The 15697-nt window shown below is 47.3% G+C and overlaps 1 protein-coding gene across 2 annotated transcripts in view; it reads right to left on the bottom strand.

Moving 5' to 3' along the window:
* The window catches only part of GPR158 (G protein-coupled receptor 158), a 490037-nt gene that overhangs the window by 355999 nt on the left and 118341 nt on the right, over positions 1-15697 (bottom strand). For both annotated transcript variants that reach the window (XM_063921634.1, XM_063921635.1), the window contains exon 3: positions 1982-2084. In XM_063921634.1, coding sequence (XP_063777704.1) covers positions 1982-2084 — 103 coding nt within the window. The remainder of the gene's footprint in view (positions 1-1981; positions 2085-15697) is intronic.

Genomic DNA, 15697 nt, shown 5'->3' with positions numbered 1-15697 from the left:
GACAGAAGGATTGCTGTGAGAAGTTATATGCAATAGTAGTATCATGTTTATTTTAATTATTTTTGCCCTTATTGAAAACATATTTGTGTTCATAGCAAGTTCATCTTGCCATTTTCTACAGCATCATACTGTACCTGTGGCTCTCAATGTCAAATTAGAGCTGAAAGGGATACATTTATTTAAATTAGAATTAACTGCGTGGATTTTTAGAGCAGGCAATACTCAATAACTATCTGAATTTCCGGTACAAGTGGGAGGCTGAACAAATTCAAATACCACTTTGTGTGTCTTTAGATGCAACCATAGGTTGCACCATCGAAACTTACACCATCACCATGCTAAGTGCAGATTCCCCTTCACCCAAGAAGGGATGCAGGGGGCATCCCGAAGGACAGGATCCCAGCGGTCAGAAAACCGTCACCGGAATCCTGACACCTGTAAGAAAGTGGACGCCAGAATCCCAACAGTCGGAATCCCAACAGCCGGAAACCCAACAGCCAGAATCCCAACAGCCAGAATCCAGACAGCTAGATTCCCGAACATAAGTATGCCGGGAAGGGTTAGGTTGTTGGGGAAGGGTTAGGGTCAAACTGCAGGGGGAGGGTTAGGCTTCGGGAAGGGGAGGGTTAGAGTTAGGCTATAGAAGGGAGGGTTAAGGTTAGGCTGCGGGTTAGGTTTAGGCTAGTTTCTCCCTCCTGTCTGGATTCTGGCAGTCAGGATGCAGGTATCCCATACCAAACGCCCCAGGAATGCCCAGAACATTTTCAGTGCATTTCCGATACCATACATCTCAATTGCAACTGCGCCTCTGAGGGTCACACCATGGAATGCATATACTGTGCGATTATTTAGTGACTTAGATGTATGCTGTAGCAAAATATCACTCAACTCCATGAACATTGGATTTGATTATGGGGCCAGCAATAAGGATGGTTTACTACAGTAGGTCAAACTAGTGTCTTACATTGACCATGGCACAATCATGCAATCACGGAGTCCTCCTTTAATGATTCTCGGCTTAAGACTTATTCTAAGCAAGGAGGATTAAAACTGCAATTGGTCCTGGGAAGTGCTCAGTCCCTTGGCACCATATACTTTTTGCATACTTGATAACTCATTAAAAATGTAATATTCTTTCATACTGTACGTCAACCTAATACATTGTGGAGTGTACCGTTTCATTACACACACATTAAGCCCCTCGCCTCAAGTGTTTAAATATATGCAAAAAGCTACATGATATATGTATTATTATTTTTTTTAAACTACTGTAACAGTGATTCTTCAAATACCCTGGACTGGAGAGAAAGCCCTCAACCCCAACTTGTTTTTACTTTTGTCAAGGCCATAGATGAGTACAAATGGAGAATATCTTGACCCTCTAAAAGCAGTGGAGTCACTAGAGTTGGTGTCACCCTGTGTGCTAAGTGGACCCTGAAAATAGATCAGGCCTCTTGTGGAAGGAACTTGGCCTGTGGTACATCCACATTTTCATCACTGGAGGGGTGCTCCCAGCAACTCTTCCCACGCTTCCCACGCTGCCGGCTCCTCCTCAGTGACCGGGAGCCTGGTGACGTTATTATGCAACGCCAAATATTATCTTGGTGTTACCCCATTAAATGGTGTCACCTAGACCGGTTTGCATCCCCGGCACCCCTCTAGTGATGCCACTGCTTCAAATTCCTACTGTAGGTTTCAGGTTAGCTACCTACTGTAATTGCTCTTTATATAAAGTATGGAATTATATATTTTTTTTCTGGCACTTATATCCAAGCTTAATATGCCAAAAATATGTATATATAGGGTCCCAGAGAAACAGCGTACCATTACAAAACAATGGGCTAAATGTTCTTAGGTGATTATATAATTATAAAGTTGCACACCACTGGGGATTTACTGTATAACCCTGACAAGGATAAAAAGGAGTCCTGCATTATTAATGACACTTTTTTTTTTTCTTGCTCAACCAAAAGGCACTTACTTTGAAAGCCATTCACTGAAAACATGTCAGGATGATAAAATCCAGGCTTGCAAATGCATTTGTAGGCTCCAAGAACAAATCCAAGACCCTTAATTGGTATACACTGAAATAAAGAAAACAAGCAATATAATACATGCAGACTTGGAAAATGCTTTAAAGAACAGCAGCTCAGCATTTTTCTACATATATAACTTTTATATTCATTTGCTTGAGCTCGCCCCTAATACGACTGATAGGATAGTCATTCAAGTGCATACAGTATTAAGAGTAGTTACCATCATGATCCCAAAGCCTGAAATACAGATGTGTCCACTTTCACCTATCCTCAACTCGTCGGAAAAGGGGCCGTAGAATTGGGGAAGGGGGTATGGCTTCGTGGGAGTGCCGTGATCGCGAGCCACACCCCCGGTTTTTGTCACTGAGGGGGCATGCCCAGCGCTCTGTCAGCTGCTGGCATGCCCCCTCTACCTCCGTCTCTAGTGAATAGACGCTGTGCACATGCGCACAGCGTCTATTCACCACTGCTCTGCTAAGCTGGACAGCAAGTGACATAGCCTCCCAACTGCCCCCCCACCGCGGGACACTGTCGCCCTCGGGTGGGACAATGGAACAGTCCCAAAAAGCGAAAATTGGGAGGTATGCACAGCGCGATGTGTGCTGAGCGAGGGGGTGAACTGGGGGGGGGGGGGGGGGAGCGCTCATTTCACCCAGTGGTGAATTGAGCGACCTGCTAGATTGTGCCTGCATGCAGGCCAATCTAGTACCAGCGATAGCCACGCACAGGATTGCTTGAAATTTAAGCAAGGATCTCTCCGTGTGTACCCCCCTTTAGTCGCGCAATGCGTTTGTATTGCTCAATAATCTTCTTAATGCATATTTTTTGCATTGCTAATGTAATAAAAGCGCAAAGTACAGATACCTTATACAGTACAAGTATATTTGCATGCCATAGCAAGAGAGAGAGAGACCGCGCCATACATCCTGCCATGAAACATCATGCAAATTTATACTGTAACAATTGAGTAAAAAGTGCAAATACTATTGGCAGTATCCTAATTTAGCAACGTTACTTTACTGCTGATAATAGGATTGCCTGGGGCTATCCTATTAGCCCCGATGCCATTATCATTTTCACCAGATTCCAGCTCTTATAGGTGATTATGCTTCAGGTGCCTAACATAATCTGCGATAAGGAGCCGCCGGAGCCACGATAAGTCCCCGATCCCAAGTGTTTTTGTGTGATCGTGGGTCCAATTTCAGCTGATCAAAACGGCCTCTTATTGGATACCCCGATAATGACCATCAGTCATACATTGCGATATCTGGCAGGTTTGATTGGCCGAGGCAGCATCGCAGCTAATAGTATACTGCCCTAAGTCGACAGTAATAATCTATTGGTATGTGGCAGCTTTGCAAAATACTATGATGTGATAAAGTATGGAACTCGCTACCTGTGGCGCAGCATCAAAGTGACACCACATGTCTGGCATCATACGGCACAACAACGCTACTGTAGGTAAATGAGATTTCGCTTGCACTAAGTAGAACTGAATAATGCAGAAATGCACCAATAAGGCTGTGACTGCTAGGCAGAGGGGTTACGGATCACAGGGTCGACAGTGAAAAGGTCGACACCAAATTGGTTGACATGAATAAAAGGTCGACCAGGTTGAAAATTTGACACTGAAATGGTTGACACATGAAAAGTTCGACATTTCATATTTTGTTGGTGTCAAAATTTTCCTTCAAAGCACGTGGACCCCCAATTAGTGCACTGTGTCCCCTCGCGTGGCTCACTTCACTCACCCCTGCTTCGGACAAAGTGCCTCACACTGCTTCGCTCGGCACAGGTTACCGATCTGAATTGTTGTCCATGTGGATGGTAAAGTAAGAAAAAGTCCTAAAAATAGAAAAAATTCAAAAAACTCATGTCGAACTTTTCATGTGTCGACCATTGTCACGTTGATCTTTTGACCATGATGACCTAATACATGTCAATCATTTGATGTTGACTTAGTCACTGTAGATCTATAGACCGCATACTAGGCAGAGGAAGATCCCCTTTAGGGCCACAGAACAAAGCTTCTGCTACATCCATTTTACAATATTTTGTTACCTGAAGGTATCGTTCTGCAATACATCTCTACTGAACATCCAATGCCCCCCAGATAAGTTTGTTGTTTTTTTAAATGGAATTGAAATTGTAGAGTAAATTCTGACATTTATTATACACTTCACTCACTGGTTGCCCACTGAGAACTGTACAGTAGCAGCAGTTCATGGTAAGGTGCTTGGAACAGCCTGGAACACTGGAAAGCAGGGTAGGAAGACTAAGACTTCATAGATAGAGTTAAGCAGGCATTTTGGAATATGAGAACTCCAGGACCAAAGTCCAAGTAGGTCCCATGCTGGACCTTATCTCAGCTTTCATTATTCAGGGATCTGTACTGATTATATCAGAGGACAGTGTAATTTTTTTTATATCTATGCTAAATATTGTCCAGGACATTTTGCGTGGAGTTACCCTTTACAGTCAAGTACTTGCAGTAAATGGTCTGTCCACATTTTTGAAGCAAATAGGGTTGGTAGATCCCATTGCCATCTGTACCTGAAGTTGGGAGCTGCCACAAGTTCATTTGTACTTTCAGATGACAGTCCTAATGAAGTAGTGAATTACTCTTTTAGTTCAGTTAAAGTTACAGTAATTGGTCATTAGGGAACTGAGTGGAAAAAAGAAAGTAGGGCAGTCCTGCTTTTAGTGGTCGCCTGTTCATATATATATAAAATTGTTGTTTCTTTGGAGGAACCTATTTTTTGGATATTTTACCTTAATTTGCTAGTATATACCAAATGTTCAGACTAATGCTCTGGATAGCAGATATATCTTCATACAAGGGCCATTGAGTGAAACCAAATATTTCTTATTAAAATTCAGCTAAATGGTTCTTATTAAAATACAAGCTATCAATTTATTTAAAAAATAATAATTTAGACATTTTTAACAATAAAACATTAATACAAGTGCATCAGGTTAGAACATACTGTAGTTTGTCTTAACACGTAAGGATGCCCTAACTCGGGCAGAGCTTTTGTTATTCTCTTTAGTACGTTGTGTTCTCAGACAGTTTATCACCCAATGCATTTCGTTGGTAACAACTTCATCAGGGGTGTCATTGGAGAAAACAAAGGGGGTTGTCTCAGTATAAACATGCTCTGACAGTTTCACAAAATATTGATTTTCTTTGTTTACAGGAGTATATTGAAATGCGAGAGACATGGACTTATTAATATGACTAATACGAAAGAAGGAAGAGAGGAAGAATAGTGCATCTATCCATTAAGACATATCAAACAATAAAAAATCATATAAATCAGAATGCTTATGGCTTTTACAAATTTTATTAAACTACTTATATATACACCAGTGAAAATCCTACTGGTTCCGGTACGCATATAAATGTATTATTCACACTAGGAGAATTGCAACACAGAAGGCGCTGGATCATATCACTCTTTTTATTTTGAACCTGGACTTTGAAATAGAGTCCATCTTTAGAGGACTCTTTTTAGCAGCCCTCCAACTAGAGAAGTGTTATAAATTGCACCTAATCAATATTTACTATATATTGTATAATTTACATCAGACTTGTATTTCAGGCAGTAGCGCTAATTACACTGCTGTATTTATATATATATATATATATATACATAGTAGTCAGTCCAGACTCACGGCTTAAATAGTGCAAGACAGCGGTTCAATTGAGTCCATGTAATAAAGATAATTCCACAGGTACAGGCACTCACCAAATAGTAGAAAACTAACTTTTATTTCACCTCAAATGGTGTCTCATAGAGATATTAAAGTCATAATGGCAGATCGACGTTTCGGTCCTGGACAGAACTTTTTCAAGATCACAATGATTAAGCCAGCAGCTATATATAAAATGGCTCTGTTAATCAATTTTGTCATGCCCCTTCCCCGTGAGGCATGCGCCTTATGTGCTTATTGGAAAAATGGGGAGGTGGGGGACGCCAATTTTCTTTCTGGCACAGGGTACCAAAATGGAGATTTATGGTAAGAGCTTACCCTTGTTAAATCTCTTTCTGCGAGGTACACTGGATTCCACAGGGAATAACATTGGGGGTGTAGAGTAGGATCTTGATCCGAGGCACCAACAGGCTAAAAGCTTTGACTGTTCCCAAGATGCTCAGCGCCGCCTCCTCTATAACCCCGCCTCTGTTCACAGGAGCTCAGTTTCGTTAACCAGTCCAATGCAGTGGCAGGCAAAAGAGACGACAACCGTTAGTAGCCAAGTACACCACATTCTCACGACAGGAGAAGGTCTTTAGGTCTGAGAACCTATGCCTTCTGGGCCACGCTGGAGCTATTAGAAGAAGGATTCCTCCTTCTTGCTTGAACTTCCTCACTACTCTGGGCAGGGGTGACACCGGAGGGAACACATACTGCAGCCAAAAGTTCCATGGAACTGCCAGTGCGTCCACGAACGCCGCTTGAGGATCCCTTGTTCTTGCTCCGAATACCGGAACATTGTGATTGTGTCGAGACGCCATCAGGTCTACATCTGGTAGGCCCCACTAGGAGTTGAAATACTTCTGGATGAAGGCTCCACTCTCCGGCGTGTATGTCCTGATGACTGAGGAAGTCCGCTTCCCAGTTGAGGACCCCCGGAATGAACACTGCCGATATGGCTGGCAGATGGCGTTCCGCCCATTGAAGAATCTTTGACACTTCCATCATTGCCATGCGGCTTTGAGTGCCGCCTTGATGATTTATGTACGCCACTGTGGTGGCATTGTCTTACTGTACTTGAACAGGCCTGTTCAGTACCAGATGCCGGGCCAGTTTCAGCACATTGAACACTGGCCGCAATTCTAGAATGTTTATCGGGAGGAGAGACTCCTCCCTGGTCCACCGACCCTGGAGAGAGTGTTGCTCCAACACCGCGCCCCAACCCCTCAGACTGGCATCAATCGTTAGAAGAACCCAGTTGGAGATCCAGAAGGGACTACCCCTGCTCAATCCTTGGTCCTGCAGCCACCAGGTCAGTGACAGACGGACCTCTGGAGACAAGGAGATCATTTGAGACCTGATCCGGTGAGGCAGGTCTTCCCACTTGGCAAGAATGAGTTTCTGCAGAGGGCGGGAATGAAATTGAGCATACTCCACCATGTCGAAAGCCGACACCATGAGGCCTGGTACTTGCATCGCCGAGTGTATCAACACACCCGTGCGAGAAAGGAAGCAACGTAACTTGTCCTGAAGCTTCAGGACTTTCTCCTGTGACAAAAACAACTTCTGGTTGTGTGTGTCCAACAACGCTCCCAGATGCACAATGCTCTGGGCAGGGACCAGGGATGATTTCTTCCAGTTGATGAGCCAGCCTTAAGCTTGCAGAAACTGGACCATCAGATCCAAATGACGGAGGAGAACGTCTGGGGAATTGGCCAGGATCACCAGATTGGCCAGATACGGCAGGATCCAGATGCCCCGACAGCGGAGTGAAGCCATCATAACTGCCATGACCTTCATGAAAATTTGCGGAGCCGTGGTCAGACCAAACGGTAAGGCCCGGAATTGATAATGGAGATTGCCAATAGCAAACCGCAGGTACTGCTGATGTGACATGGCAATTGGGATATGCAGGTAAGCATCTTGTATATCCAGGGATACCATATAGTCCCGTGGTTCCAAAGCCAGGACAATAGAGCGAAGGGTCTCCATACGAAACTTGGAGACCCTCACAAACTTGTTCAAAGATTTGAGGTTGAGAATGGGCCGAGGAGGAATCATTCGGTTTGGGAACTAGGAACAGCGTTGAATAGTACCCCCTGCCCCTCTGAGCCAGAGGCACCGGCACTACCACTCCGGTGTCCAGGAGGGATTGTACCACTAAACGGAGAGTTGTTGCCCTCACCTGATCTGAAGGGATGTCCATCAGGCAACAGCGAGGAGGGGGATGTGTCTTGAAGGATATAGCGTATCCGTGAGTGACGACTTCCCGTACCCCAACGTCTGAAGTGGTCTTCAACCATACCTGGGTGAACTGTAGAAGTCGGCCCCCCACCCTTGGATCCCCCAGGGGGAGGCCCGCCCTGTCGTGCCACAGGCTTGTCAGATTTGGAAGCCGGTTGAAGGGCAGCCCAGGCACATTTAGGCTTGGGCTTGGTGGTTTTGGAAGTGCGAGACAGTTTCGGGTATGTCTGACCCTTTGCTTTACCCGAAGGACGAAAGGTATGAAAGCAAGTAGTCTTAGCCTTCGGGGCCGAAGGAGTAGTACTAGGTAGACATGCAGTCTTAGCATACGCCAAATCAGCGACAATCTTGTTGAGATCCTCACCAAAGAGGATGTTTCCTTTAAAAAGGAGCAACTCCAGGGTTTTCTTAGAGTCCAAGTCCACCGACCAGGACCGCAACCAGAGAATACGACGAGCCAAAATGGATGTCGTAGCAGCCTTGGCCGCCAGAACACCTGCATCTGAAGCTGCTTCTTTAATGTAATGAGATGCCGTGACAATATAAGAGAGACATTGTCTGGCATGTTCAGAAAAATTGGGTGGAAACTCAGCATCTATTTCCTGAGCCCACGCCTCAATAGCTTCTGCAGCCCAAGTAGCCACAATGGTGGGCCTATGCGCAGCCCCTGCAAGCGTATAGATAGCTTTTAAGCAGCCCTCCACCCACTTATCCGTCGGTTCCTTGAGAGAAGTGACGGTAGTGACAGGCAGAGCAGATGACACCACTAGCCGAGCGATTTGTGAATCCACTGGCGGTGGCGTTTCCCAATTTTTACTCAATTCTGCCGCAAGGGGATAGCAGGCTAGCATCTTCTCGTGCGGGGTGAATTTCTTTCCTGGGTTCTCCCAGGATTCCTGACGTATGTCAACCAAGTGGTCAGAATGAGGTCAAACCAATTTAGTAACCTTCTGACGTTTGAACCTGACCGGTTTCTTAGATGTAGTAGCAGGCTCAGGATCATCATCAATCTGAAGAATGAGCCTGATAGCTTCTAATAGATCAGGAAAATCCACCTGTGACACAGATTCTTCATCAGAAACGTCATGATCACAGTCTGTGGGGTCAGTATACACGCCATCTTCATCGGAAGAGGTATCCGGAACATGCGTGGATTGAGAGGAAGTAACAGCCTTCTTAGAGAACTTCTTAGGTTTAGTTCTAGGTGGGCGAGGGTCAGGAATACGTTTATCCAAAGAGTTATTCAAGTGCTGTAACTGAGTGGACAGAGTATCTATCCATGATTCCATGGCAGATTAACCGCAGGAACCATATAAGACTGATAAGGCACAGGATGTCCCAGCGTATTCAATAAATTAGAAAAGGCAGACCAAGGCAAACCTCATGTTCCCCCGTTGTTACAAACTGACTGGGGGGTACAGAACCCCCAAAACCTGAACCCTCCGCAGCCATGTTATCCTCAAATGCATCTGGGATATCATAACCGCGCATGGTGGAATCAGCCCCAGACCCATCACCCCCTGTAGCTGACATGATATGAAAGCATAAACCACGGGCGACACAGTACAATATCAGCAAATATAATACCTAAAGCAAACCACCCGTGCAGTGTGACAGCACAAACAGAGGATTTCTGAGGTAAAATGTGACAGAAAAACACAGAGAAAAATACAAAATACGTATATCCTGTGAAATACCTATATTAACTAATAACCCTGATGCACGGAGCCCCCTCAGGTTACAGAATACAGGGATAGCAGTAGGAGTGAGATACACGGAATAGAAATCACCCAGCAGTTATATGCACACACACACAGTCACATGTACAATGCAGGAATTATGACAAATAATAAAAATGCACTGGACTAGCAATACTATTACTGAGTAAAGCTATGTATATAAATAGATATGTCAATGCATAGTAAAAACTGGATGAATATCACAGGGTACTTGTACATACCATCCAACGTTCAAGAACTTCAAAGAGGGACAACTCGGCGCACGCAGGGCGCGCGCACATGGAAAGGGGTGTGGCTTCGCAGAGGGTCTGTGATCGCGAGCCACACCCCCATTTTCATCACTGAGGGGGCATGGCCAGCGCTCTATGAGCTGCTGGCATGCCTAGGCTCTCCCTCTGTCAATCGTTGATAGACGCTGTGTGCATGCGCACAGCGTCAATTCAGCGCTGCTCTGCTAAGCAGGGCAGCGAGAGATAGAGCCTCACAACTGCACCCCCCACCGCGGGACACTGCGACCCGCGGGTGGGACAGCGGGACAGTCCCAAAAAAATGGGACTGTCCTGCGAAAATCGGGACAGTTGGGAGGTATGACTTGTACTAAATAACCCTGAAGTATGCACTTGTTCTTAACTAACATTGTCTAAACGACATGTAGAATACTTAAGTGTCCTGTAAATGAACAGCGCTGATGATGCAGGCGGCTTTACAGAAAAGGCATCACCCAGCAGTCCCAGAATCAGCGCAGCTGTGTGTAATGGCGCCCAAACGCTGACAGGGAGTGAGGGAGACAGAGAGATGCAGCTCCAGGGCGGGAACATTTACTCTAAATAGCGCCCAGGGGCTGGGGTAGGGGCTACAGGCCAGAGCCTTATCCCCTTGCTGGACTTCACCACCGGGTGCTGCGATCCTTAATAAAATGGATTATAGCCTAATATGACCTGTGCCCTTGCCCTGGTGGTCTAGTGGGGTCCCTGTACTGCCACAGTGTCCACGCCAGCTAACGTGGCTCGCCTCCTAATGGCCGCGGTGGATCGCGATTTCCAGCGGGTCCCGCCTGGGGGACCCTCTTACCTCCTCCCTGAGTGTGGCCTCACGAAACCAGAGGACTTCGGTTAGTGTGTGTGCCCTGGGTGAAGAACAGGAGCCTCCGCTATAAGTACCCGGCAACCAGGGATGCGGGAGTATACAGCGCCGCTGGGGGAGGTGATGGAGCTGCAGCAGGAGATATCAGAATGATATCTAGCACTAGAGTGCCTCTGCTGCAGCCCTTGAAGTCTTCTATCTTCTTTAAAATAGCTCTTCTCATGGCTGCCTGTTAGCAGGCACCAACTTACAAATTGAGCTCCTGTGCACGGAGGTGGGGTTATAGAGGAGGCGACGCTGAGCATCTTGGGAGCAGTCAAAGCATTTAGCCTGTTGGTCCCTCAGATCAAGATCCTACTCTACACCCCCAATGTTATTCCCTGTGGAATACCAGTGTACCCCGCTGCAGAAAGTCTAGTTACGGCTCTGTATAGGGCTACGTATTGAGCTGAGCACCACATATGGGTCTGAATATTAAACATGGAACCAGATACGGAACTGCATGTTAGACTGGTCATCAGATATGGATCTGCATAATAAACCTACAGTAACACCAGATTTGCGTGATAAGCTTTATATTAGTTAGCATTGGTATATAAGTATGCATTTTATGCCCAGCATCAGATATAGATCTGCATATTATACCCAGCACCAGATTTAGTACTGCATATTATACCTAGCACCACATATAGGTCTACATATTGTACCCACCATCAGATATAGTACTGTGTATTATACCCAGCACCACATATAGGCCTGCATTTTATACACAGCACCACATCCAGCACCACATATACTGTAGGTCTACATATTATACCCAACACTTGATATAGTATTTCATATTATACCCAGCACCACATGTAGGTCTGCATATTACATCCAGCGCCAGTTACAGGTCTGCATATTATACCCAGCATCTGATCTAGGGGGTTATTCCGAGTTGATCGTAGCTGTGCTAAATTTAGCACAGCTATGATCATGTTCCCAGACCTGCGGGGGGACACCCAGCAGAGGGCTAGTCCGCCCCGCATGTCAGTCCCCCCCCCCGCTCACACACACACACACAAGTACAAACGCATTGCACAGCGGCGATGCTTTTGTACTTGTGGAGTAACTCCCGGCCAGCGCAGCTCCTGCGGCTGGCTGGGAGTTGATCATCGCTGCACCTAGTCGCAGAGGCTGCGTGTGACGTCACGCAGCCACTGCGGCCCGCCCCCCCGCATGGTCCGGCCACGCCTGCGTTGGCCAGACCACCCCCCCATAATGGCGTCCAAACGCCGCCATACCGCTCTCTCCTGCCCAGTGACCACCTCTGCCCGTCAATCAGGTAGAGGCGATCGCTAGGAAACGATGGCTCTCGGCCGTCCGGCATGCGCCGGCGCACTGCGGCGCTGGCGATAAACTGCAGCGAGCGATTGGGTCGGAACCCAAATTAGTGCACCGTGTCTCTTCGCATGGCTCGCTTCGCTCGGCACAGATTACCATTCCAATTGTAGTCCACGTGGATCGTTAAGTATGAAAAAATCCAAATATTGAAAAAAAATGTGAGAACAACTCATGTCGACCTTTTGACCTGTCGACCTAGTACATGTCCCGATGGTCGGCATGCCGACCAACAGGGACTATTTCCACTCGTGGGTGTCCACAACACCCATAGAGTGGGAATAGAACCCATGGCGACCGCAGGACGCCACCGAGCCCGCAGCGTGGCGAGCGCAGCAAGCCCGCAAGGGGCTTGCTGCACTCGCCCCTCCCCGCCGGGATCCCGGCGTCGGTAAGCTGCCGGGATCCCGGCGTCGGTAAGCTGACCGGCGGTCAGGAGACCGCCGGTCAGCCGTACTACACCCGTCGATCCAACGGCCATGTCGACCTAATGGCATTGTCGACCTTCAGTGGTCGACCTAATGAGTGTCGACCTAACAACCGTAACCCCTGCATATGTGAAGGTTCAACAACTGGTAAGAAAGACATCGGACATATATTTATTTTCAATTAGTAAGATGTTAAATTAAGAGAAACCGATTTTATATAGTGGTTTGACTAGTTCCAAGTATTACTGTAGATGAGTATTATCAATATTACTATTCTTAAAATACACAAGTCAGTAATGTGTGGTAAATAGAAACAGATCTGATCATTGCTTTCATAATCTTGTGTTCATTGACAGACCTACAGTACAGCATATGTATACCCTTTATTTGGCTCTTAAGCAACAAGAAGTTCATGTTACTTTTAAGCAATAGAATTACATTTTGTATTCTTTCTGTGGCAGTGATAGTCTCAGTGCTTGCCAAATATAGGATTTTTTATTATCCTTATGATGCTTATTATTTGATGATCAAGCTACAGTAATATGGTCAATGTTATTTTGCAAGTAAATTGAAGTAGTATGCCCGTATTAGATGCAGTGGCGTGCGGTGAGGTCAGTGGCTGGGGAGGCACAAGCAGCTAACATCCCCCCCCCCCCCCCATAGAGGAAAAAAAAAAAAAAAAGCGTAGCCCCCCCCCCTTTATTTGTAAAACCATCACCAGGCAGAACCAGCCAGGGGGGGTAATGCCATAGCAGGGGAGACACTCGGTATGGGGTTCCCCTGCCATAGCATTAATCTACCCCCCCAAGCTAGTCAGCCCAGGGCTGGAATTCCTCGGAAGTGGGGACCCCAAAAAATAAACATGGGGTCCCCCTCCCGAGCAATAACCAGCACTGGGCTGATAGCCCGGTGCTATGCCCCGCACCCCTGGTGGCGGTGGGTGCGGGGTTCATTGTTTAAATTGTTCTTTACAGGTGGCCTACAGATCCCAGCAAGCCTGCCCCAGCATGCTGGCACTTGGAGAACCACAAGTGCCAGCATGCCCGGACATAATGGGCCCGCTGGCACCTGTAGTCCGCCTGTAAAGAATAGTAATATTGTTCTTTACAGGTGGCCTACAGGTCCCAGCAAGCCTGCCCCAGCATGCTGGCACTTGGAGAACCACAAGTGCCAGCATGCCCGGACATAAATGGCCTGCTAGCACCTGTTGCCCACCTGTAAAGAAAATATTAAAATAAAAACACCACACAGTCTTAAAAAATAAGTTTTATTGCACAGGGTCTTCACCTGGGGGCGGCGGCCTTTAAGCTCTTTTGCATGGCCGCCGCTTCCCCAGGGCTTCAGGCGTCTTCACCAGGGGGGGCGCCACCTCCCCAGGGCTTCCAGCGTCTTCCTCTGTAGTCTTCACCTGGGAGGCGGCGGCCTTAAAGCTCTTTTGCATGGCCGCCGCCTTCCCCAGGGCTTCCAGCGTCTTCACCTGGTGGGTGGCGGCTGCTAAGCTCTTTTGCATAGCCGCCGCCCATCCAGGACTTCCGGCGTCTTCAACCTTCAGGAGCTCTTCTCCGCTCCTCCTCCGCCGTCGGACTGACAGCCGCTCCCTCGCGCTGACTTATATAAGTCAGCCAGAGGGGGCGGAGCGATGATGCGGCGAGCCGTGATTGGCTCGCGGCGGCCATCTTCAATTTAAAAAATTACGCTGAGGCGCCCTTTTTTAAATGGGTTACCGCTCCGCTGCTCAAACTCTGCACCGCCGCCCGCACTCACGCCGCCCGCACCGCCGCAACCACGCCGCCAGCACCCCCGCCGCCCACACCGCCGCACCCCCGCCGCCCGCACCCACGCCGCCAGCACCCACGCTGACGCCCGCACCTCCGCCGCGCCCACAACAGTGATTGACAGCGGATCCAGTGACGGATCCGCTGGCCAATCACTGTGGCCTGACTGACAGTGACAACCTATGAAAGCACGTCCCTGTGTGAAAGTGGCACCACTAATGGTGCCGCTTTCCCATGATTTTTCAATGGGCTTTTAATGCCCATTGCTAGGCCCCGCCCGCGCCCACCCCCCGCTCCCATACTTTTCCCTATCTGACAGGGAGGCACCACGATCGGTGCCTCCCAAACACTTTACACAGGACTGGGATGATTAGGATAATATAAAGCAAATACTTATGACACAGAATATGTGTCATAAGTATCTTCTTTATATTATTTTAATCAGTAATGACAGGGGAGGCACTGCCTCCCCTGCCTCCCCTGACTGCACGGTTGATTCTATTTCGGAGTGGGAGAAGGGACCTTCTGACGTATCTAGGGAAGGATACACGTCACCAGGGGGAGGAGCTACGGGCGAACAGGGTACCCGAAAAGTACCCTCGCGTGCTCGCTTCGCTCGCCACCTGATTACTAAAGGTAATAGTTGGTGGCGTGGATAGTAGAGCAACTGTCCCGCTGGCCTAGCTCCTCCCCCTTGTGTCGTAACTCCTCCCCCTTACAGAAAAGGTCCCTTAGCCCACTTGATTCTAGCATCTACCCTGACTGCACGTCCCTGATTAGATGTATAATAGTTTTGTACAGTATAACCCCTTCATAGAACAGTATGTTTGCTATTAAACCTACAGAATCTAACAAAGTATAAGATAGTTACAGTATGTTCATATGATTTTGTGTATAAACTTGACACCATGGGTCTGCATAATGGACTGGAATTCAAATAGTTGTCTGGACATCAGATTTGGGTCTGTACAGTATATTAAACTTGGTTCCAGATTTACACATTATTCAGATATACACATTATTGCAGTAGTAGTGCCAAACTTCCCCTCTCAGTGCGTTAGGTCCCAAGCAACATGTAACACTTTTTAACACCCTAATTACTACCTCTCACCTATGTAACACATACAGTAGCTGCTGCTTCTTACTAATGTAACACTTTCAACACTTAAACTGCCTAGTGTGATGCATTAGGGTGGTTGGCTTGTGCTGGCCTGGGGGGTCCTGTGATTTGGACTTGAACCTAAGGATATTTAGGATCCACCAGCTGAGGTTACCTGGTCGCGGTTGATGGCCCGGGTTGGGGTCGAGCGACC

Source organism: Pseudophryne corroboree, chromosome 5, assembly GCF_028390025.1.
Source record: "Pseudophryne corroboree isolate aPseCor3 chromosome 5, aPseCor3.hap2, whole genome shotgun sequence".
NCBI lineage: Eukaryota > Metazoa > Chordata > Amphibia > Anura > Myobatrachidae > Pseudophryne > Pseudophryne corroboree.
This window is presented reverse-complemented; position numbering and strand designations above follow the sequence as displayed.